At 40.8% G+C, this 24,551-nt stretch overlaps 1 protein-coding gene across 1 annotated transcript in view; it reads right to left on the bottom strand.

Annotated features, from left to right (window-relative positions):
- The window catches only part of LOC124553552, a 262,796-nt gene that overhangs the window by 72,583 nt on the left and 165,662 nt on the right, over positions 1-24,551 (bottom strand). Inside the window, exon 20 of the mRNA XM_047127399.1 lies at positions 12,418-12,501. Within this exon, the coding sequence (XP_046983355.1) occupies positions 12,418-12,501 (84 nt within the window). The remainder of the gene's footprint in view (positions 1-12,417; positions 12,502-24,551) is intronic.

Below are 24,551 nucleotides of genomic sequence, written 5' to 3'. Positions count from 1 at the left end.
TTTAAAGATACATCAAAAATACCTTCAATTTTCAATTACTACTGAAAAGTTATGTTTAACAGCTTTCCAGATAGAAGCCGACAAGTTTTCTTTATTTTGTGTGTGCCTGTCGACACCTCAGTGCTTCTGCTTTTCGGTGAGCGGTCTCCTACATTCAATTTGGTTGGAAATAAATAAACAATATACAAATAAATATTTTATTGCCCTGTTACGATACCATGGTTACACAGCTGTGCAAACATCTAAATGAGGGAACAATTTTAACCACTGTAGGCTGTCAGTTTCATTCCTTTAAAGCTCCTTGCATATAAAGGAATAAAACTGACAGCCTATGGTGGTTAAAATGATTCCATCATTTAGACAATACACTGGGGCTGTGCACCTGTACACGAACAAATTATTGCCAAATGGATGTCTGTGACAGCCACCAGCTACGTCACCAATGCTACTCTGCAGCTGTTTGTCATTACACCGTGTCAGTTGTCCATCCGTCAGCTGAGTTTGACCTCTAGTTGTAGGGGTGACAATGCAGGACCGCCACCACAATGCAATGTTTACAAATTCCAGAGATCGGATTATCGCAAGTGTGTCCCCTCCACACGACGCGTTCCGTGTGCGTGAAGTGTCGGCGACATTATTCCGGTGGCCTGACTGTACAAATGTGATAAATATAAAGATGGTACACCGAAGGCATCGTGCCCGAAAATATATTTCATCTACAACACTACATTAAGAAAATGCAGAAAGCCAGCTATGTATCCACAGTTTAACAGTCCTTCAAATCACACTTAACTAATAGCTATTCCTTCAAAAACGGTCACATGGGAAAGCCATTTCGGTTAAATATTATTTGTACATTGAAAAAAAAGGAGGAGGATGAAGCACTCAGAAGACATGGTACAGTATTGATGTAACTCAGTACACCTATACACCACTGGCAGTTATGTAAACAATTACAGGTGCAATTCTCTGTGACCGGTAGAACAGCGACCAGGTAAATTAGGGTTGTTCGTGTTTAGTGTCATAAGTGGTCCTGGTAGGATGTCAGATATTTGAGTAATTACTGTGAAGTACAAAGAGATGCCGCATACTCGTATAGGACATTGTTATCAAGACTCGACTGGAAAGGGTGTCGTCGTGGGCTTCCAATTGGCCAGCTGGTCAAATCTTGCAATATCGAGACTAGCGGTGCATTCAGATACGACAATGGTTCACTGTCAGACTGCGTGGTGTAATAGGACTAGTTACAGGGTAGTTGATAGATGCTTTGATACCACTAAAAGTTTATCAGATCGTATATTACCCAATCCACAACATGTAATGGACAGAAGTTAGAAAGACTGTTTTCCTTAATTTCTATCAGCAAATGAAACTGTTTGGTTCAATTATACACTTAGTCAACATCATTAACATTGTTTTGGATGATTTAAGTTACAAATAGTTGAAAAACCTGATGTTGTGACTCAATATTGTAGTGGCGTGGCTAGACAGCCAAGCCACTGTAAGGTAGCCGAAATGCACGCTGTTAAAGCTTACGCAAACTGTCGTGAGGTCTGGAACAGGTCAGAGAAATAAGACTAGCAAAACAGGAGGTAACTGGTAGACTACTTAACTTTAATCCACAATTGGTGAACATCTCTCGTTACTGTACATGCTTCATTAGATACATAGCAAAGAATAATGGCGCCTTGCTAGGTCGTAGCAAATGACGTAGCTGAAGGCTATGCTAACTATCGTCTCGGCAAATGAGAACGTATGTAGACGGTGAACCATCGCTAGCAAAGTCTGCTGTACAACTGGGGCGAGTGCTAGTAAGTCTCTCTAGACCTGCCGTGTGGCGGCGCTCGATCTGCAATCACTGACAGTGGAGACACGTGGGTCCGACGTATACTAACGGACCGCGGCCGATTTAAAGGCTACCACCTAGCAAGTGTGGTGTCTGGCGGTGACACCACAGATATATTCTTATAAATTTCAGCCTCACGACATTAGTACATTGCCATAGAAATGTTAGGAGAAATATCCAAGTTGTAATTAAACCAATAACTAACAAGCAAAGTTTGTAAATTTCGGCATACCTAAAGACAGACTTTTGGAACCACTATCAGTCACCAGATGTATTTAATTTAACTTGTGCACTTTACGTATCATGCCAACAACGAAAAACCAATCGGATCAGTTGTGATTAACTTTTTCATTAACGATTCTTGAACATTCTGATGCAAACACTATTGATTTTCAGTCACTTTGATACTATGAAATTATCATACAGAACTTAAACCTGGAAGTCAATTTTGGCATTTTCTACTGCACCTCAGTAAATGTCTGGAATAAAATCAGACACTAAATCAAGATGCGAGGAATGATTTCACGATAGGTATTGTTATTGTAACTTCAAAACCAAATTTCCACACAAAAGTCAAAAGAAATAGTTAAATATGTACTGAGAATGAATCGTCGTTTATTATCTTTGAAACTGTACTAACAGTTTGTTGTAAATCATTAAGTTTTCATTATAAATCAGTAAATGTAACTCTTTTTGACAACAGGCCAAAGAACATATACTGTTAAGACAGGGCATATACTGAGCAATGCAAAGCCCTCGCGATCAGTCCAGTTCGGCTAACGATTCGTCACTGTGTTGGAGAACATTATTTTAACATCCATCACATACCAAATCCAGGCAAATCTGCACTGTACATTCGTCACTAAGGTTCTAATCGACCGCATTCCTCCACCACGAGGGAAGATCGCCGTACCACGTGTCGAGTACATGACGGCCCCTTCACGTCCGCATCCGGCATCGGACGAGTAAAGGACTCCTACGACATTCTGTCAACCCACACCACCATTCGGAGACTGGCAGTAGCCAGTCTCGAGAATTAGTGTCTCACCCGTAAGCTGCCGTTAACACCACGAGACAAACAGCCGCATTCAGAGTGGTGCTGTGACTGGGAGGCGTAAACTGTTGACGGATGGCACTGCACGCTCGGCGACAAATCAAAGTTCTGCACCACTGCAGACAACATTCTGTGAGCGGTATGTCGGCGACACAGGAAGAGGTCCCGATCATCTGATAATTTGGAAAGGCACAGCAGTCTCACTCCTGGCTTCGTACCACAACCTTCCAAGTGCTCATTCCATTTTGTACCGCTCTGCAACGTTACACCCAGATATTTAAATGACAAGACTGTGTCAAGTAGAACACTACTAATGCTGTATCCAAACATTACGGGTTTGTATTTCCTACTCATCTGCACTAACTTGCATTTTTCCACATTAAGTGCCAGCTGCCATTCATCACACTAACTAGAAATAAATTTAACTCGATATCATAATCACTGAAATAACGCCACGTACCCTCTCTCCTGACCCGTGAAGTTTCCTTTCCTTTCCTCCTCCTCTTCTGGATGCTTCACAGTTTTGTCAGGCAGTGTATTATAATACATTCTGCTTCTCAACCATTTGTTTCATTTCACACTCTCAACAGAAAAACACTGTACAATCTAATATTTGAATAAAATTTCTTGTGATTAACTACAACTGTGAGACCACTGTTAGTCCCAATCTGGCAACATGTTACAAATGATACTCGAGTGGCACAATCAAACATTTTGCAATCTTGTCAAGTTTGATTGTGGCTCACTCGATCAGAGGCTGAAAACAGCATCCGATACCGGTCACTATTAGTCTGACCGACTGCTTATCATTTGTTACTGTGAACAGTCAGTCAAATAGACTTTTACTCTAAACGACCATCGTTGGCTCTTTTTCCTGGATGTGTTTAGTTTACTCTGTGAAGTAATATTTTAGTGGTACTTTGCAAAAAATGGGTTTCAAGTCAAAACTGACTTGTTGCAATCCATTTCCAAAAGGAGGTCATGCAAGAGTACAAAAGAATTTCAGGAATGTTCACGAGAGGAGACCAAACAAGTGTCGCACTGTATTGCTAGGTGGAAATATTTGCAGCAAATATAGAACACAAATATCAAAAAAACCATTAAGCCTTGCAAGTGAAGCATCAGATGTGCTAGGTACTTCCACAGAAGATGTAAGTGAAGATGAAATGGGATCTGAACTGGCACTAGATTCTCTACATACTGTCCTTCAGTATTTACATGAATCTCCCGGGAAGAAAAGGCAGCTTTAGTATGAGAAGAAGTACCCATCTAAAGACATCACTGTTGGATCACACTTATGTGACAATACTGGAAAAAAGATGAATATGAAAAATGCAGAAAGAAAAATCATAGCCCAGTTGAAAGATAAGTTTTGTAGTGGAAGCAGTGTGTGATAAAATACAAATTTTGGCTGTACTTCCAAAGAGCTGGAATATGAGGAAAACGATGAAACAATTTTGCACTTCCAATCATACAGTATAGAGAACAAAACAACTAGTGGCAGAACATGGTTTATCTGTGACACCAAATCCAAAGCCAGGTAAGGCACTGTGTGAGAAAATAGTTCAATGTGTACATAATTGTTCAACGTGTACATTATTTCTACTATAATCGTAATACGAGCCATATGATGCATGGAAGAAAAGAGTGTATGTACGTGAAAGAAAATAGAGTTAGGACACATAAGTAGAAACAGCTATGATTGCACGATCTTAAGGAATTGAATGCTTATTTCAAAGACATATGTATAGTCTGATGTAAAAAACTGGATTCCCAACATTTTTTGAATTGCAGTCAAAGAAATGTGCCCTTGCCAAAGCCAGTGGATCCCATGGTTTCTCGCACCAAAATTTTAAGTTAATGTTGAAGGTAGTAAAATAAAAGCTATCAAAGTGTGAAGAACACACATTGCCATCATAAAAGCACTGTGTAGCATTTGTTACATGCAATGCTGCATTGCCAATGTGTTTCTTAGGTGCGTGTTCTTATCATTGCAAGTTTGATGAGTCTGACTCCTTAGTATGAATGACACTGACACAAGTGTTCAGTTTTGGTTAACTGTTTGGTACTTATTTTCTGAGAGCAGCTATCGAGACAAATCCAATGATGTGTAACAGTAAGGTCTTTGAAGGTCAACGGAAGTCAAAAAAAGGTGGCACAAATGTCCATTTACAGAAGGTGTTTGAAGCGATAAGCACTGGTATCAATGCAGTGCTGCAATCTTCTTATCATGGATTGAGTGGTATTTCTTATCACATCGGCACGTATCATAGCACACGCTCTGACAATTCTCTTGTATATCTTCAGGTGTAGTTGGAATGTCTTTATAAACGTCTTTTACGAATCCCCACAAGAAACAATCCAGAGGCGTCAAGTCTGGTGAACTAGTCAGCCACGACACATCTCCTGCGCATCCAATCCAATGATTTGGGAATTTTGTCTGCAACTCATTTCTAGCTAACTGCGAAAAATATGCCTGACACTGATCGCGTTGATACCTTTTTCCTAAAGGTATTTCTTCCAGTAACAGACCTAACGTTTCTTTCAGGAATGTGGTGTACTTCCTACCATTAAGACTGCCTTCAATGAAATAGGGGCCTATAATTCTGTCCTCCAGAATCCCACACCTTACATTCACCGAGCACGGTTTTTGGTGTACAACTTGCTGCGGCCAACACGGGTTTTCAGTTGTCCAGTAATGCATATTATGCAAATTAACATTTCGATGGTTTGTGAATGTAGCCTCGTCAGTAAATAAAATCAAATTAATAAATGTCTCATCCCTCTGAATCTGAAGTTCAGCCCAGCGGCAGAATTCAACGCGACGGATACAATCCGTACCAGTTAATTCTCGGTGGAGACTGATGTGGCAAGAATGATATTTATAGTGATATAGAACACGAACAAAACTACTGTGGCTTATGCCAGATTCCCTTGCGATTTGACGCAAACTAATGCAAGGATCTCGAACCACAGTGGCAAGAAAGACTACCACTTTCCGTTTCCTCATTAGTAACTTTCCTTTGCTGGATATGTTTCCGATGCGTTAAAGATCCAGTTGTTCTCAATTTATCATACACGTATTTAAATGTATACGACATGTAGAGTGAGTATGTTGAGGATATCTTGCAGTGTATAACTCTTTAGCTGTAAATGAATTTAGTTTGCATTCTCCGTAAATGGGAGGCATATCGACTCGTTCTTCAAAGGACTACATCGTTCACATTCACTCGATTCGACAATACTAGTCTTACCGTTCCTATTATTGTTGTGTTGCGAAACCGCCAAATGGTGTTTACATGTCAATGGCACGTTAGATGGACATGCCGTATTTGGCGAATATTTACTATTCGCACGATATAGGGGAGAGAATCGTCAGAGCATGTGCTTCGATAAGTGCCGAAGTGATAACGAATACCACTCAACTCATGATGATAATATTGCAGCACATCATTGATACCTATGGTCACCACTTCAAACACCTTCTGTAAATGGATGTCCATGCCACCTTTGTTGACCTTCAAAGACCTTACTGTTACACGTCACTGGATTCGTCTCGAGAGCCGCTGTCAGAAAATAAGTATCACACTATACCATCCTATTTCAGAAAACAAAGTTGACCTTCATATCTCTGACGTGACCCCACCTAGCAACAAAAAACAAATGTCATATTATGGCCCCCATTGTCCCACAAACTTTTCAGCTACTATCATACTTTCGGAGTTAGTGACTCACCCTGTATATCTCTCCCCCCCCTCCCCAATAAATCTGTCCTACTATCAGGAAGATTTTGATGCTGCTGTAGAAAGGTATGGTTCTGCTGTAGCAATCGGTAAAGGACCTGGTGGTGGCATTGCAGCAACTGTAAAGAAATAAGGTACACTTGCAAGCCTCAAGCAACCTGATGAAAACTGTATTTTGGCACCACGGTAGTTGCTTCAGTGCTGCAAATAGAAGTCTTCCACTATACACTGGCTTCCCATTATGATTGTGACATTGTTAAGCTGAATCAGTGTTTTAAGAATGCAAGGACATGTCCAAGAACCCATAAGCTCCATTGTATAATACATATTAACAAAGGTATAGCAAAGACAGAGACATATTCCAGTTCATTAGTGAGCAGAAAACCGTCAGCATTTGCAATGGTGAATGAAATGCTGCAAACAGACAAACGTGGACTTGCTGCATGTTATGTATGACAGCCACCAATTGCACGTGTCGTAAAAAAAAAAATACGAAGATACAAATGAATTAGAGGCCAGTTTCTTGGATCCACATGGTTCATCTACATCATTTGTGTTTCCTGCCAAACTAGGTGTCTGTGCTATCAGATCTGATATTCTAACAAGACTGGATCCAGTGACACCAACTAGAAGGACATATATCCTCCATACAATAGATCTCTTGAGCATTGACAATTTCATTGGCGGCTTTTAAGAAAAATTGTAACAATTTTTTAATGCTTACTCATTGAATCTACACTGTAAATGGTTTTTAATACCACTGCAATGATATAAATCATATATTTGTACAACTCTACTTATAATGTGGATCACTGTGTCCATAGTAGTGTTTGTTTGAGTGTATGTACGGCTGCGTGCAGGAATGTGTGTCGTTTCTGCTAGACAAAGAACCAACCTTGAAAGTTAGCGAATACTGTATTCTGTTACATATGTCTGTGCACCACACATCAGTCTGCTATAGGTGAGTGCTTTATTTTCCATTATTTTATGTACTACTTACGACTTGAACTTTTCAATAATTTGTGTTTCATAATTATGTGCTACTTACTGCATTTTGATAGTAGCGTGATGTGTATGAAATAAATATCTGGACATGATGCCCTCAGTGTGATATTCTGATATTTACCATGTTTATACTAACATAATGAAACAATACAATATATTGAAGGTAGTGTTTTTTCAGATTTTCAAGGTCGAAGTTAAGGTCTGCACTAGAGATGGGTAGTTTGCAAACGAACGGGTGCAAAGGAACGGTTCACCAAGATGAACGAAAGGACTGAGGAACTAATTCCAAGAAACAATCGGTTCATAGTTCACTTCGGTCTGTAGCGGGACTTTGAATTTCGCTGCACTACACTCGTTCCCTCAGATAAAAAATATCCCGTCGCAGCTCGATGGCAGAGAAACTACTATTATTGAAGCTTTTTTTTTTGTTTTCTATTCGTTTCTTGATTGTCTCCTGATAGCCGAAGCTTAAGGCAGCCGTGATCTGATTAAGACGAAAAAAAACTTATTAATGTGTAGACATTGTGGAAGTTGACGCCACATGAAAGAAGACATTTAACCTGGTAAAGGATGAACTCTTATCTACGCCATTTCCCCCTGTCAGTTACATTTGTTATTCTCTGTTCTTTTTCAATACTTTTTGTAGTGGAAATTGGTTTGACTTTTGCTCAGAAACGCCACAAGGACCACCCCAGCAATAGCTTTTCTGTAATACGAAGTCCGATCAGCATTTCATTCTTTCTTTGCCTTTTTTCACGGTCATTAACTATTTTAAAAAACCCATTTTCACTTACGATTTCTTCCCACATTTTCAACCTTTTCTTCTCATTTTCTTTTTTTTATTAAACACTACAGGTCGCGGTGGTCTACTTATAGTTCCTGGGAATGAGGAACGATCGGTTCATAGTTCACTTCGGTCGTGGCGGTCACTTTGGCAGTTCTCGTTCCAGCCTCAGTCGCATGCTCGTCTCAGTCTCGGCCTCCCTCGGCCGCACTCATCGTTCTTCGCATGACCGCCTGTCTCAGTTCCACTGCCAACTGCTCCTATTTAGTTCAGTATCCAGCTGTTCGTTTCGTTCACTGCGCTCGCCTATTTTACATGTTTTGCAAACTGTTCTTGCACTTGGTTCTGGCTATTCAGCGTCATTATATATTCCATAAAGTCTCTACTTTGCCTACAAACTCAGAGACAACGTGAAGTATATATAGGTTGTAAACAATTATTGTTTACAACGTAGCATAGCTATGTAATGAAAGTCGAAACGAAGAATTTTATATAAGACACTTGTGGTCTATTAAGTTGGGAAACAGCCACCAACAGGTTTACAAGACTACATGAGCTATAGCCTGTGCGCGTCGTGTGAGATTTTCATGTTCTCTTCTCCAGCTCTCTACACATCATCATCGATAGTTTCGCAATTGTTGCTTGCATTAGCTTGTTATTTCTTCACTGCCTAATTATTACACGTTTGTCTCTTTGTTGTATCTGCTCGTAACGGGCAACACATCGTCCGTAATTGGCGAGCAGTCTGTACTCGGGGCTGGTTTTCCGTGCGCCACCCTATATTATTTCCCTGCGATCAGCCACAGAAGGCTACGGTTGGCTAAACAAGAGGTTCTGCAGAATCACAGAAATTACTTCTAAAAGTGTGTAAGAATTCTTTAATAAATAAAAACTCTATACTCCAGGGGGGAGTCAAGTGCCCCCCCTCTTGGTACCCTACATCCTTCAGTCACCTACACTACTGGTTTTCAGTTTTTCATAAGGACCATATACCAAGCACAAATGAACGGTGAGCGAGTAAATATGAACGGTTCCCAAAATAGAACGATCAGCAGTGAACTAGTTCCCAAAGATGAACGAGTTTGCCCACCTCTAGTCTGCACCTTGTTTACGAAAATTCTCAGAAAGCTGCCATATTGCCTTTCAATGTAAACTTCTACTCTTTATCTTTCCAATGATGCAAGTCTAACTGCTGTACCTGGATTAGAAAGGGAAGTATAGTCTTTTAGTTGAGACAGGCACATGTAAATTTCATACAAGTGCTTACTTAGCCGATCTGTAACATTTTTCACTGTTTATTAACAAAGGAAGTAAATTTCTTGTACGAGTTGACTATCACTGCGAGTACTCTGGGAATGAAGCTGCCTAGATGGGTTAGTAAATATTTCTTTATTTATTACCTCTACAACTTTACTTCTACCACATTTTCTCAAAGTTGGAGGTTTTTCTTTGGAGGGAGGGGGGAGCATTACAATTCAAAGCACTGGCCACTACTTTCTCCCATCTTTCGGGTAGCATACGAATCCCGTGGTGGGAGAACTGGGCATCGTGTGAGCAGATACACAAATCAATCGTTTTCCACTTGTTTGTATGACCAAAAGTGCTGGTCAGTCAGGCCGTGTGCCACTGATCAAAAAAGATGGCAGCCAGAGGGAGCGATGTCTGGAGAATACGTTGGCGTGGGATAGGACTCCCATTTAAACGTTTCCAAGTATGTTTTCACGGGTTCAGCATTGTCATGCTGCAAAATCACCTTTTCATGTCTATGACTGTATTACAACCATTTGTCTTTCAGATCAACTCAGACACATCAATTGCTTTCAATAATGATCTCCTGTGACAGTTTCCGTCAGTTTTAGTAGCTTCGAAAACTCTCTCTCTTCCACCACCGTGCCAGGCTTTGATGTCAAAGTCACCATTCTTACAGTGTAGAAGCCATTCAGCACTGCCAAATTGCCACAACAATTATTTACTTACAGCTCCTTGTCTGGCTTTCTTTGTTGATGTGTTTCTAAGCTGAATGCTGTGTCTGGTCCTTTTCTTTCGTATTTCATCACCCATGATAACCGTGCGCACCCACACACACACACACACACACACACACACACACACACACACACACACACACACACACACAAAACAATGCTAATGAAATACATGTTTTGTACACAGCACCAACCAAATGCTACACTCGGTGGTGGAGTGCAAGATCCAGATGGCTCAGGTAGTGAAGCAGCCATTGAAATCTGGTGTGTTATTTCGAGCTGCATATGGTGCCACAGGGTGGTCTAATTTGCTCTCGGCTACAATTTGGTGGCGAGTGTTCATCCCGGTGGACAGCTGATTGGCAGTCATACCAATACAAAAAGCTGTGCAATGACTGCAGCAGAGCTGGTAAATGACACGACTGCTTCCACAGGTGGTCCGGACCATGATGGGGTAGGACAAACCCGTGACACGACTGGAATACGAAGTGCTGGGTGGTTGGATTGGGCAGGCTTTGCACCTGATTCTTCCACAGGGATATGGTGCTTGTGGCAAGGGGTTGGGATTGGGAGTGGCATAGGGATGGTCTAGGATGTTGTGGAGGTCGGGTGGGTGCTGAAACACCACTTTACGAGAAGTGGGAAGTGTCTCAGGTAGGCTGTCCCTCATTTCAGGGCACGATGATAGGTAATCGAAGCCCTGGCGAAGGATGTGGTTCAGTTGTTCTACTCCGGGGTGGTACTTTGTAACGAAGGGGACACTCCTTTGTGTTTGCAGACTAGGTCTGAGGGATAATGCCTGTCTGCACAAGACAGGCATTATGACATTTGTACAGTTATTATAATCACAGAGATCAGCTAGCATTAGAGAATCTTCAATTGTGTGAAGCCTAATTTTTGAAGGTTGTCAAATAATCGTTGCAACAGGGACACCAGAGTCATAAATGCAGCCCCATTTTGCAGTGAAATGGAATAGTGTAATGGTTGGTGTAGAAACCTGGCGTGTAGAAGGTCAAAGGTTTGAATCTTGTCATATCTAGTGATATTTTTTATTTTTCTAAACCAAATCAAGAGACTCTTATTATCATTTTTAATCAATTGATTGGTTTAAATGTAATGTCATCATCATACTGACTTATTTATTTGCTCTTATTTTTCTTTCTATCATTCCTTTTTTCATTTGGAATCTGCTTGCGATGCCTATAATCTGCAACCGAGTGCCAATCTGGGTTGCTCGTCAGTTGGCAATGTGGCATCCTGTGTAGCCAGAGTGAGGATAGTTCTACAATGAGAGTGAGAAACTACCATTTGCTCTTAACACTAAAACTGAAATTTTGTTGTGGAATATGGCTATGCAAACAAAAATATTATGAAATTTTCTGTCTCGAGTTTTGTCCTGGAGGTTAGCCCTAAATGCCACGAAGAACCGATGCAATCTTAGTTCTGCCGCAGGTTGCCAATCGTCTTTTTGTCAGACACACTGCACATCACAATGTTGTGGCGAGGTTAGAACACGAGTTTAAATTTAGAGGTACAAAAGCCGTCACCTGCCGCAGTTCAGTCATCGGTCACTTAAAATCACCTGTTGACTGAACATCTTCCATTTCTGCCGTACCTCACAGTGGCCGCTCCCAGCACTGTGAAGTCGTGCACCACGTACGTGTGTCGACTATAAGCAAGCCGTAGCCGGCAGACGATGTGGCGACACTGTGGTGACAAGTGACAGAAGCCAACTATCGAGTAATTTTTATTTAACTATAGCCACACTTGTGATGTAACACGAGCGATTACTGGGTTTGGCCGTTAGGTGCCATCTTGACACATAAAAATACTGTCAAACATACAGAAAGTGATAAAATATTTCACTCTATGATTATTTATGTGAAAATTTTTGTGCATCTGAAACATCTAATCAATAACATTGTAAACTTACATTGGATAAAAGATTTACAATAAGCGAACATATTACTTTCAATGCATACTGACACGTGAGCACGCACCTGAGCAGATGAAATCGCCATCACCTCCCGTGCCTCTGGCAGGTGTGTCCGATGTCCAAATGGTGGGGCTCAGGTCACGCCAACCTGCAAGGTGGTTTCAAATTTAGCTGTGGCAGCAGCAAAGTGTGTTTATCAAAAATCTTTTGTTCATCTCTCGTGAGTAACTCGACGAGAGACTAGCAAGCGCATTAGCTGTTTACCTGGCACAACACTGGCCACACTGAATCATTTTCGACATTTGTCAATATTGCCATTAAAAATGATTTGGGAGAGGAGAACGGGGGCTGGAAGGTTGGTGGGGGGGGAGGGGGGGGGGGGGTGGCAGTGTGCTGGTAGAACAGTAGCCTCACCCACTACTAACAGAGCAAACCCAGGTATGTGACGGTGGCAGTGTGTTAAGACATTTTCTTTCAGTATTTGCAACTACAGTATAACCTCGCTAATCCAACTTCTGTCAATGTGACTCCCCACTTCGCCCAACAATCCCATTTCTGGTATTTGTTTACCTACACGCGCCACGCAATAGTCAGGACTCGAACTGTCGACAGCTCACTGTCTGGGAAATGGAACATTAGAGAGTTGACCATAGCTAAATGCGATAGCTCTATCACTTTTAGTACGAAACAGCTTGTTCCTAACTTGATCAATAAGTGTTACTGTGCATGCATTTGTTTTATAAATTAGTGACAGTGTTCCTCTTATATATTAAAGTGTGTACAACTTAGTTATGACAACAACTAAACATAAACACAGGATGCTGCCTTTACAAGAGCCCAGTGACAAGAGCAAGTGGATCAGCACAGCTTACACTGACTGCACAATGGAAGCAGAATTAACTCCTAATCAACAAATTTGTCAAGAGAAACTTCACTGACCTGAGTTGTTAAGTATTAGCAGAGTCCTATCCGTTCACCATAAATTCCAAGAAAGTCACAAGTGAAAGAAATATTCGAAGTGAAATAAAACAACCCTTTTGTTTTACATTCATGTTTTGAAAGTTCTGTAGTTCCAATAGTACCTAATAAGTGATTTCCCGTAATACACTAAATCTCATAAAATTAATTATTCCATTTGGTTACTACTAGGTCACTCTTGTCCAATATATGTTCACAATATTTTGCATTTACAAATGAAGCCATAATTAAGAAAATTTGGGTTAGCATTGCTAACTTTCAGTATTTTATATAATATTATGTATATCCTATGAAAAAGTCTTTTTTATTGTATACACCAGCTTCAGCATAAAATATGCAAGGTTTTGTGGATAGTTACTCATAAAAATGTTAAACTTATAATTGTTAATTTAATAAATTTACACTGTAGTTTTGTTGACTTGATTGTTAACAAATGTATAAATAGGAGGAGCAAGAGACTCAAGAATGGTCAGTTGGAGACAGTTTTGAGATGCAACCACTGTGTTGCACACCTGTGCAATAATGTATTTGTTGTAATACAGTATTGTGACTATGTAGCCTGTTGTGTGGAGTGGGCTCCCACTAAGAAGAAATGGTGCAGCTTGTCATAAATAAACCACTATAAGAACGACTTGGTACCTGGATTATTTCATGGAATTCATGTAACTAGATCCAGTAAGCAGACGAAATGGACCGAGGAAACAACTATTTCAGCAGCAGCAGGAAGCAGATCACTCTGAGTTATACCGAACTAAGGTACGTATAAGAAATCAACTGAAATATATAGTGGCACTGCAGAACTAATTACTAAAGTGTAATGTTTTGGAAACTGTTCTACCAGTAAATATTTGCATTTGTCTCAAAATAATTCTTTGAGTGGTGGAGGCCAATGAGGTCATTAACAAACACCCACACGATCACACGTTTCTCGCTGTCTACGGAACACAAGAATAACAACAAATTTTTGAAGTTTTTTGTTTAAATCAAATAATCTCTTTTCGATGTTGAAAATTTTCACCCCACCACGTAATGACAGTTTTGTTACAGAAGGAAGCCAAATCTAGTTGATTTTCAATCAAGTACTTTCCACAGGAACAAAATTGACACTCGGTGTGGTGGCTGGTGAAGGCGACTGTAAACGGGAAATACCTTTACGGTCACCCCCATCCGCACCGCGCTAAGGTCAACTTCTTTTGCACGTAAGTACTTATGTGGTGCTCAGAGGCAATAGTTAACTACAGTGGTTCAAACAATATTGCACTGAATATAATCAGTTTAAATTAAAAGTGATTTAAAAGAGTTTCACGTTCTGTGACAAAAACTTGCTGGCTGTCTAGTTGTCAAAGTAGTTTTTAAAAATTGGGTAGTAATTTGTAAATGGTATTATGAGCATACATCTATGTAACATCAGTACTGTACACGGTCGTTGCCACGAATGAAAGTTTTTACTGCATTAACCTGAAAAGCAATCATTTGCAGAGCAAAAAGTAAAAAGTAACAGTCAGTTTTTGTCACGATTAAGCATATTTTCAGACTGATAGTATTATTGTGCATTATGTAACACAGTATGGTTTTCATGAAGTGTTGCTAGTCATTCACGATTACTGACGGTCATTGTGGTAACTAACTTAATCACTTTCCTAACTAATATTTTTTGAGTTCATGTCATACACCTTTTACGTGTAAGTTAGTGCAGGTAAATTTTATCAGCTTGCTGCTTTGTCTTTCAAACACGATATTTGTGTGATTTTAAAGTCATTATAATCCTTTACCAAAATTAACTTTTGCTAGTTACTGGAGCTGGCGAACATTTTATTCTGCCATCTAAATTTACTCAAACCAAATTTCGGCATTCAAAATTGTGGCTAACTATAATGAACTTTAATTTATTACCATTTTTTACATTTAGATCACTTTACATAGTAACAGGTATAGCCACGAGGTAGTAATTATCTATCATCTATCGGTTGGAATACCGGTTGCAGTGCAATGTCACACAAAATGCGCTGCGAGCGTGCAGTCTGAGCCTCGGCCGGTCTCGGCTCTGCTAACTTTCTCTCAGCTTTGGTCAGTTCTTCTTAAAGAGCTATTCGGTACAGTGTGACATTTCACTTAGCCATGCGACGTGACCCCGTTTCTCCTGACATTTTCTGGACGCCACAACTTTTTTTAGTTCAGCAGAATCGTAGTGGCAGTACTGTTTAACTTCCACTATTTGCTTGTGGTATAAAGGAAGCTCAAAGGTCCTTTGGCAGTTTGCACAAAGAGAGGTAGTCTAGCCATCTACAGTCACAAATCTTTCAAAACAAATGGGTATCGCAAGTATTTTTCAAAAAGAAGGGTTAGAATTATTAATATTCATTATGCAGTTGCACTATCGACAGGTACTGCAAATTTGCTACAGAACAATACTTCAAAAACATCCATAAAAATTAAGATGTTTACTTGTCGATGGAAGAACAAAAATTTACGATGATCAACAGATGTGTATGAGATTCACGACTGTGTACATCAAGAAGTACTTTGTGTAAATTTGCTAGCACGGAGCACTTGCTGAAATTCGTGGCACAAATAGTAAATTTGTGGAGTTGCACACATTTTTACACCATTAGTTACAACAGTTTTTGATGGAACTGAACGGAGGGTACAAATAGATGTCGTGTGACTAGCACTTGCCGTCAGGTAGACCGTTCGCCTGGTGCGAGTCTTTCGATTTGATGCCACTTTGGCGACTGGCGCGTCGATGGAGATGAAACGGTGATGATTAGGACAACACGACACCTAGTCTCTGCGTGAAGAAAATCTCCGACCTAGCCGGGAATCGAACCCGGGCCCTTAGGATTGACAGCTGTCGTGCTAACCACTCGGCTACCGGGGCCGGACAGGAGAGTACAGAAATGTCAGATATTACTGCAAAGTACGTCAGTTAACTCAAAGGGCACCTCTGGAGTGATTTTTAAATTTAAGACCTGCTGCTGTTTAATTTCTAAGTTCAAAATAAAAGCTGGAACAAGAACAACAACATCTGGAAGGAATGGACTGCACACCTTTAATTTTAAGTGGACCTGACTACCCACAGCAAGATGCTGCAAGGTGGGAAATAACTTATTTCCGATTTACTGGGAGTGCATTTAGAAAGAAAATCTCTCTGTGGAAGGGCCAACTTTTGACAAAAAACATGGTCCATTTCCCTAAGCTAAATGGCTTTAAGGGAAACACAAATTTTGAAGAATTCATTACGCGTTGAAAGACTTAGAAGAAGGGTTTTCTAAATTTTTTTGAGAACATAGCCAGTTTTACATCTGTTTTTCAGTGCAGCTTGAACTGACTGATCTGCGATGCAATTCCTGTTTAAACCTAAGTTCTTTCATGTTAAAACTGCCCAAGAATTCTACTGTTTACCTTGGGAAGAGTTTCCACATCTTCATACTGACAAGGCGAAGGCCTCGGATACACCCAACCGATTCCGCTTCAATTTGGCAGGTCACTTGTGTACAACCTAAAACGAAGGACTCTAAGATATTTTGGGTCAACACCCCCACAATTCTGAGAAAATCGCCCCTAAAGATTATGATGAGCAATCGACTCAAAATTGGCAGGACTGATACATAATTGTAAATACAGCATTTTTCATCATCAGGTATGGGGTACGAAAATGCATATTTTTCCAGAAATCGGGGTAAGAAACTTTTACAACTACCGCTTCTGTACCTACATGGTAAACGCTTTTCGCCGACAGCGCTGATAGCGCAATGGCCAAGGTAACTGGCTAGGAATCGGAAAACCTGGGTTTGAATCTCGAAGAAACGTAGCGGATGTTATTCTTTTTGTTTGTATTTTTCCATATCTCGATTGATAGGGATAGGAGGGTTAATAAGGTAAGTAAATTAATAAGGAATGATAATAATACTTACCTTATTAACCCTCCTATCCCTATTAATTGAGATATGGAAAAATACAAACGAAAAGAACATCATCCGCTAGGTTTCTTCGAGATTCGAACCCGGGTTCTCCAAGTCCCAGCCAGTTACCTTTGCTATTGGGCTATCGGTGCTGTCGGCGAAAAGCGTTTACCGTGTGGGTACAGAAGCGGCAGTTGTAAAAGTTTCTTACCTCGATTTCTGGAAAAGTATGCATTTTCGTACCCCCATACCAGATGATGAAAAATGCTCTACTTACAATTATGTATCGATCCTGCCAATTTTGAGTCGATTGCTCATCATAACCTTTAGGGGCGATTTTCTCAAAATTGCGGGGGTGTTGACCCAAAATATCTTAGATTCCTTCGTTTTAGGTTGTACACAAGCGACCTGCCAAATCTGAGCCGAATCGGTTGGCAGTATCCGAGGCCTTCCCCGTGTGAGACTGCAAATGTGATACAATGTTCTGATCGGCACGTGTGTGTGAAGGGCTCGTTTTGATTACGAAACTAATGAAGTCATTACTGCACGGCACCCTGAGTGGCAAAAATCTATGAATTTATCTGCATCTGCCCGTACACCAATACCATGTGCCCGATATAAATTTTATAGTCTTCAGTGCACCATACATAATTACATAATAATGAAAATTTATTTTGTTTACAATATTTTTTTGTTAAATACAAAACTGAGCAGCACACAACGCATTTGACATTTCTTGCGCGACTGCATTGCCACCTAATGTGGTGTGATCAGACTTCCCCTCTTCCCCCTTCAACTGGTCAGACAGCGAGGTGCGGTAATGGGGGACGCGTGGAGTCAGGTGCCATTGCTCTGCACGTGTGCAGAATTCTTGCCCACCCCGACCTACGACTTTTTTGTAACAGAGCTAGGGTACAAACTGTTATACCCGCTGGAGATGAATTAATTTTTTGACGTCTCCGTTTCTAGCTTGAGATTACATTCAATAAAATTGTACCATCTTTTCTACAATGTTCTGCATCAGTAATCTGCTGAAATGTCAGTATAATGTACTTATTTCTGTCTCAATGAAGGACATACTTCTTACGATGAACTGGCTGTTGCACCAGGGATGCAACAGAAATGAGACCGTATGATGAATTAGAGCAGTTGTTGCTGCCCCACGAACGTTTTATTCACCTGACCTGGCTCCGTGTCACTTTTTCTTATTTCCATGCACGAAACGGGACACGAAAGGACACCTATTTGACAACACTGAAGAAATCGAGGGGCGGCGGGGGGAAGAAAAATCAGGGAGGAGTTGTCAGTCATTTCTAAAGATGACTACAAAAAATGTTTCAAACAGTGAAAGCGCCAGTGGGACAAATGTATTAGCTGTAATAGGGAGTATTTTGAAGGGGATAAGATTGTTTCATAGACAATTTGGAAAAATATAGCTTTTAATTTTTTTTGGGCACCCCTCGTAGTTACAGAAATTCTGAAGAGATGAAGAGTACAGACATCAGTCTAGCATCACATTCATAAAAAATATTGTCATCATTGCTTTACTGAAGAATATAATTGAACGATACATAGAAATGATTTAGAAGAGGGCAATTTTGCTAATAGGAGAGGCAAACTTTCCTAACAGGAGAAGTAGGAGCACTCCAGAAATAATTTTTGCACAGCAATTAAAAACAGACAGCAAAGTTTGAATAAAAATGGACAGAACATTAGATTCACAGATTTGGAAAGATGTCTGATAGAGTGGAATGGAATAAAATATTTTCCAATTGTGTAGAAATCAACTTCTTACTATGATGGTTACAATATGACAAGAACAAATATTAAAATTAAGCTAACAGTGTGTGCAGCAGGTGAGCATGCAATGTGGCTGAAAGGTCAACTTTGACACGAGAATAATTTTGGTATCTCAGAAACAGGATTAATAAAGAATTAAGATGTAAAAGAAATGTCTTAGCAAGGACTGCACGAACTACAATGATGTTCTATAAAAGTAGAATCTGCCTACTTAAAAAATATAAACCTTACAACAATGAAAAGAATTCATTTCAATAAGAGCTGACTAATGGCGTGCTTCTGGGTGTGCAGCCGGTTTGTTGTTTCCATTTCACACACAATATTTCAAGCACCAACCCAGCTGACTTCTTCAGGTGATGCAAATTGTACTGAGATGCTTAATAAGACGCTTTTGGCTGTCAAGAGAGTAATGCGCAGCGCCTTCAATGACCACTGTAGCAGAATATTGTCAAGTGATTTTTCACAAAATCCAAACAAATTCTAGTCGTATGTAAATGCTGTTTGTGGCACAAATGTTAGTGTCCTGCCCTGGTGAATGAGACACGATCAGAAATTGAGAGCAGAAAAGCAAAAGCTGAAATGATTACCGTATTTACTTGAATCTAAGCCGCACTCGAATCTAAGCCGCACCCGAAAAATGAGACTTGAAATCAAGGAAAAAAAAATTTCCCAAATCTAAGCCGCTCCTGAAATTTGAGACTCAAAATTCAAGGTGAGAGAAAAGTTTTAGACCGCCCCTCCAAATTGAAAAACAGTTGGTCCATTGTAACGTGAAACACAATTGAGGTCGAACGGATGAAGATACAGCTACAGTAGTTTGGTTCGAGTCGTAAGCTTAACAGTTAAGCTTTACCAGGTAGCCATTGCTATGTGTCAGGCGCTCCATCCGTATTTATATGGGTACCCTTCCTTTTTCATGTGCTTCGTCTGGTTTGAATTGACTGCTTATTTTGCTTTGATCTGATAAGTACCTTTCTCTTTGTTACAGGTGTTTATGTTACTCTAAGCTGAAAATGCATTATTGTACTGTGTCGTGCATTGTTTGTTACATTCTGATAATGCGTGTTTATGACCTGTCGCCGCTCGTTGTGCGCGCTACCGCGGCCTTTTTTTTTTTAAAAAAAAGAGGGATTCTCTCATAAGCGAAACAATGGCGAGAGTCTGCTATTTGTTGTTACTTAAATTGCTCATTTCTTTGATAACGATCAACAAGAACCAAATAATAGACTGCGTATGATAGAAGATGTTCTGAACGAGAGTTTAGCGAAAATTTTTCTCCGTTTGAAAATCTTTGCAGACGACTCTTTAGTACATTACATTCTGGACAGAAATTAGGGTCATCTTAGATTTAAAAATCTAGTCAGTTGCCGTGTTTAGTTTCTGACTGTATCACTATTCAGCATAAGAATAATATGAATATAAACATGACATGATACGTATATTCATCTGCGTTTGCTGTTCTAGTTTCGTAGTTTATTAGGCAGACAGGATTTAAAAGAAATAGCAGCATACATGAAAGAATACATGCCATAATGTTTATATTCTTGTCCCTTTTAACTTATTTACTGATGCAGAGGTTTTGGCGCCAGTATTTATCATTGTGCCTGCAAAGCACACCTGTGTAGCGCGACATATATTTGACGGCAGACGTTAGTTGTGGCGACACCTATCAACATTTTTCAGAACTTCCGCTTACTTCGCACTCGATTCTAAGCCGCAGGCGGTTTTTTGGATTACAAAAACCAGGAAAGAAGTGCGGCTTAGATTCAAGTAAATATGGTAACTCCTTTTTCAAATGCTCCTTTACAAAGAAAACACAGGAGTATCGCCCCAGCGTAATCCTCGTATCTCTGAAAAGATGACTGAAATTGGTATTAGTGTCAGTGGTGTTGAGGAACAGTTGAAATCATTAAAACTGAACAAAGCTCCAGGGCCCAATCAGATCATATACTGAATCTGCCTCTGTCCTAACGATAATCTATCGTAGACCCCTCTAACAAAAAGTTGTGTCCAGTTCTCAGAAAAAGCCACAGTTCACACCCGTCCACAACAAAGGTAGTAGAAGTGATCCATAAAACGACTGCCCAATATCCTTGACACTGATTTGTTGTAAAATCTTAGAACATATTCAAAGATCAAACATAATGTGGTACCTCACACAGAATTTCGAAAACACCGATCGTGTGAAATCCAACTAGCACTTTTCTCATATGGTGTACTGAAAGCTATGTATCGAGGCAACCAGGTAGATGCAGTATTTCTCGATTTCCAAAAAGCATTTGACTCAGTACCGCACTTAACTTACATTTATTGTTAAGAGCACAATTGTGTGGGGTATCAAGTGAAATTAGTGACTGGATTGTAGCATTTTGGTAGGGACGAGACAGCATGTTATCTTGGATGGAGCTCCATCATCGGATGTAGAAGTAACTTCTGGTGTACCGCAGAGAAGTGTGTAGGGACCCTTGCTGTTCATGTTGTATATTAATGACCTTGCAGACAATATTAATAGTAACCTCAGGTTTCTTGCAGATGAAGCAATTATCTGTAACGAAGTACTGTCTGAAATAAGCTGCATAACCTTTCAGTCAGATCTTCATAATACTTCAGTGTGGTCCAGAGATTGGCAACTTGCTTTAAATGTTCAGAAATGTAAAATTGTGCACTTCACAAAATGAAAAAACGTAGTACCCTATGACTAATAATAACAATGAGTCACTGTACGAATCGCCCAACTCAGGCAAATCCTGGGTGTAGGGATATGAAATGGAATGATCACATAGGCACAGTTTTGGGAAAAGCAGGCGAGTACACCGTTTGCTTTTTACATATTTTTACGAGCTTCGAACAGGAGTGACTTATTTTCAGTTATCTCAGAAGTTACTAGCTTATTTTTGTAATTTTCTTGTGTGTTTGAGTGTTTACTCGGCACAACCTTTTATTTGAGTAACAGTGTAGCGTACAGTACCGCCGTTTTTATCGACCCTCGTATCATACAGGCTCTTGTATGTTTGGTTAGAACAGCTCACTGTCGGTTAGTCCATCAGCAAGAGCAGCACCACAAGTTCCTGCTACAAATAAGGCGAGTACACCGTTCGCTTGTTACATATTTTTACGAACTTCAAATAGGAGCGACTGCAGTAACGGATAGGAACCGTGATTGCTGTGTACAGATGCAAGCCGAGTTGGCGACACTTCGCTCACAGCTCCAGGCTGCTTCAGCTTCCGTCACACAGCTTGAGGCTGCTGCCGAGGGGCATCACTGTGTCGGATCGAACGCGGGGATGCGAGGGACGTCGAGCATGTCCCGCGTGTCCTCCGATCGGTCCACTGCTGTGGCTGCCCCAGGTACTGCCTGCACTGAGGTTGACCCCTCACCTGTGGTCGAGTGGGAGATCATCCGGTCGAGTGGGAGATCATCCCAAAGTCTGGCAGGCAGCGAAAAACTTTCTGAAGGGCCAATCGTAGGGCCTCCCCGGTTCGTTTGACGAATAAGTTTCGGGCATTATCTGTGGCTGACGATGTCTCTGAGCTGGATGCAGTCGTCCACCCTGTTCCAGAGGAAGTTTCTCGGGCCCGCAAGGTCTGGGCATTCACAGAGGGTGGGTCTGCTGGTAGTTGAGATCTCCAACGTTAGGCACGTAATGGGGCTCCTTAGGAACACGGCTGCCAAGAAGGGGAAGGAAACCAGTGTGCACTCTGTGTGCGCATTCCGGGGGAAGTCATTCCGGATGTGGAAAGGGTGCTTCTGGATGCCATGAAGAGTACAGGGTGCAGCCAACTGTAGGTGGTGGCTCATGTCGGTACCAATGACGTGTGTCACTTTGGATCGGAGCAGATTCTGTCTGGTTTCGGGCAGCTAGCGGAAACAGTGAAGACTGCCAGTCTTGCTTCCGAGATTAAGGCCGTGCTCACTGTCTGCAGCATCGTCGATAGAACCGACTGTGGTCCTTTTGTGCAGAGCCGAGTGGAGGGTCTGAATCAGAGGCTCAGATTTGGTGCAGATTCCTTGACGTGCGCCATCAGGTGGTGGGTTTCCGGGTTCCGCTTAATAGGTCAGGAGTCCACTACACACAGGAGGCGGCTACACGGGTAGCGGGGGCTGTGTGTAAGGGACTGGGCGGTTTGTTAAGTTAGAGGGTCTCAGGGAACCACAGAAGGGACGTCCGTCTAAAAGTGGGCAGGTAAAACACAGTAAGGTAGTTGTAGAAACGATTGGTATTGTAGTTGTAAATTGTCGTAGCTGCGTTGGGAAAGAACCAGAGCTCCAAGCACTAATGCAAAGCATTGAAGCTAAAATAGTTGTAGGCACAGAGAGCTGGCTACAGCCGAAATAAGTTCAGTCAAAATTTTTTCAAACGATCTAACAGTGTTCAGAAAGGATAGATTAAATACAGTTGGTGGTGGAGTATTTATTGCTGTCAGAAGTAGTTTGCCTTGTAGCGAAATTGAAGTAGAATAGTCGGTGGTGACTTTAATTTACCCTCGATATGCTGGAAAAATTATACGTCTAAAGCTGGCAGCAGGCGTAAAAGTCATCCGAAATTGTACTGAATGCTTTCTCAGAAAATTATTTTGAACAATTAGTCCACGAGCCCACTCGAAGCGTAAATGATTGCGAAAGCATACTTGACCTTTTAGCAACAAATAATCCTGGACAAATAGTGAGTATTGTGACGAATACAGGGATTAGCGACCACAAAGCAGTTGCTGCTAGGCTGAATACCGTAACACCCACAACCATCAAAAAGAAACGCAAAGTATATCTATTTTAAAAAGCTGGTAAAAATGCTCTTGACGCCTTTTTAAGAGACAGTCTTCACTCCTTCCGATCTGATCATGTAAGTGCAGAAAAGTTGTAGAATGTTTCCAAAGAGATAGTATCGACAGCAATTGAGAGATATATACCACATAAATTAATAAGTGATAGTACTGATCCCCCACGGTACACAAAACGGGTCAGATCGGTGTTGCAGAAGCAGCGAAAAAAGCATGCCAAATTTAAAAGAACACAAAATCCTCCAAGATTGGCAAAGTTTTACAGAAGTTTGAAATATGGCGTGCACTTAAATGTGAGATGCTTTTAATAATTTCGACAACAAAATTCTGTCTCAAAATCTGGCAGAAAACCCAAAGAGATTCCAGTCTTACATAAAGCACACCAGTGGCAAGACGCAATCAATACCTTGACTGCGCGATAACAACGGTGAAGTCGCTCATGACAGTGCCATCAAAGCAGAGTTATTAAACACGGTTTTCCGAACTCCTTCACCAAAGAAGACGAAGTAAATATTCCTGAATCCCAATCAAGAACAACCGCCAAGATGAGAAACGTAGAAGCAGATATCCTCGGAGTAACGAAGCAGCTTAAATCACTTAATAAAGAAAGGCAAGGCCCCGGTCCAGATTGTATACCAGTCAGGTCCCTCTCAGAGTACGCTGATACAACAACTCCATATTTAGCATTTGTATACAAATGCTCACAGAAAGATCCATACCTAAAGACTGGAAAATTGCT

The sequence above is a fragment of the Schistocerca americana genome, chromosome 11 (genome assembly GCF_021461395.2).
Source record: "Schistocerca americana isolate TAMUIC-IGC-003095 chromosome 11, iqSchAmer2.1, whole genome shotgun sequence".
Classification (NCBI taxonomy): domain Eukaryota; kingdom Metazoa; phylum Arthropoda; class Insecta; order Orthoptera; family Acrididae; genus Schistocerca; species Schistocerca americana.
Note: the sequence above shows the minus strand (reverse complement) of the source record. Positions and strands in the feature narration are given on the sequence as shown.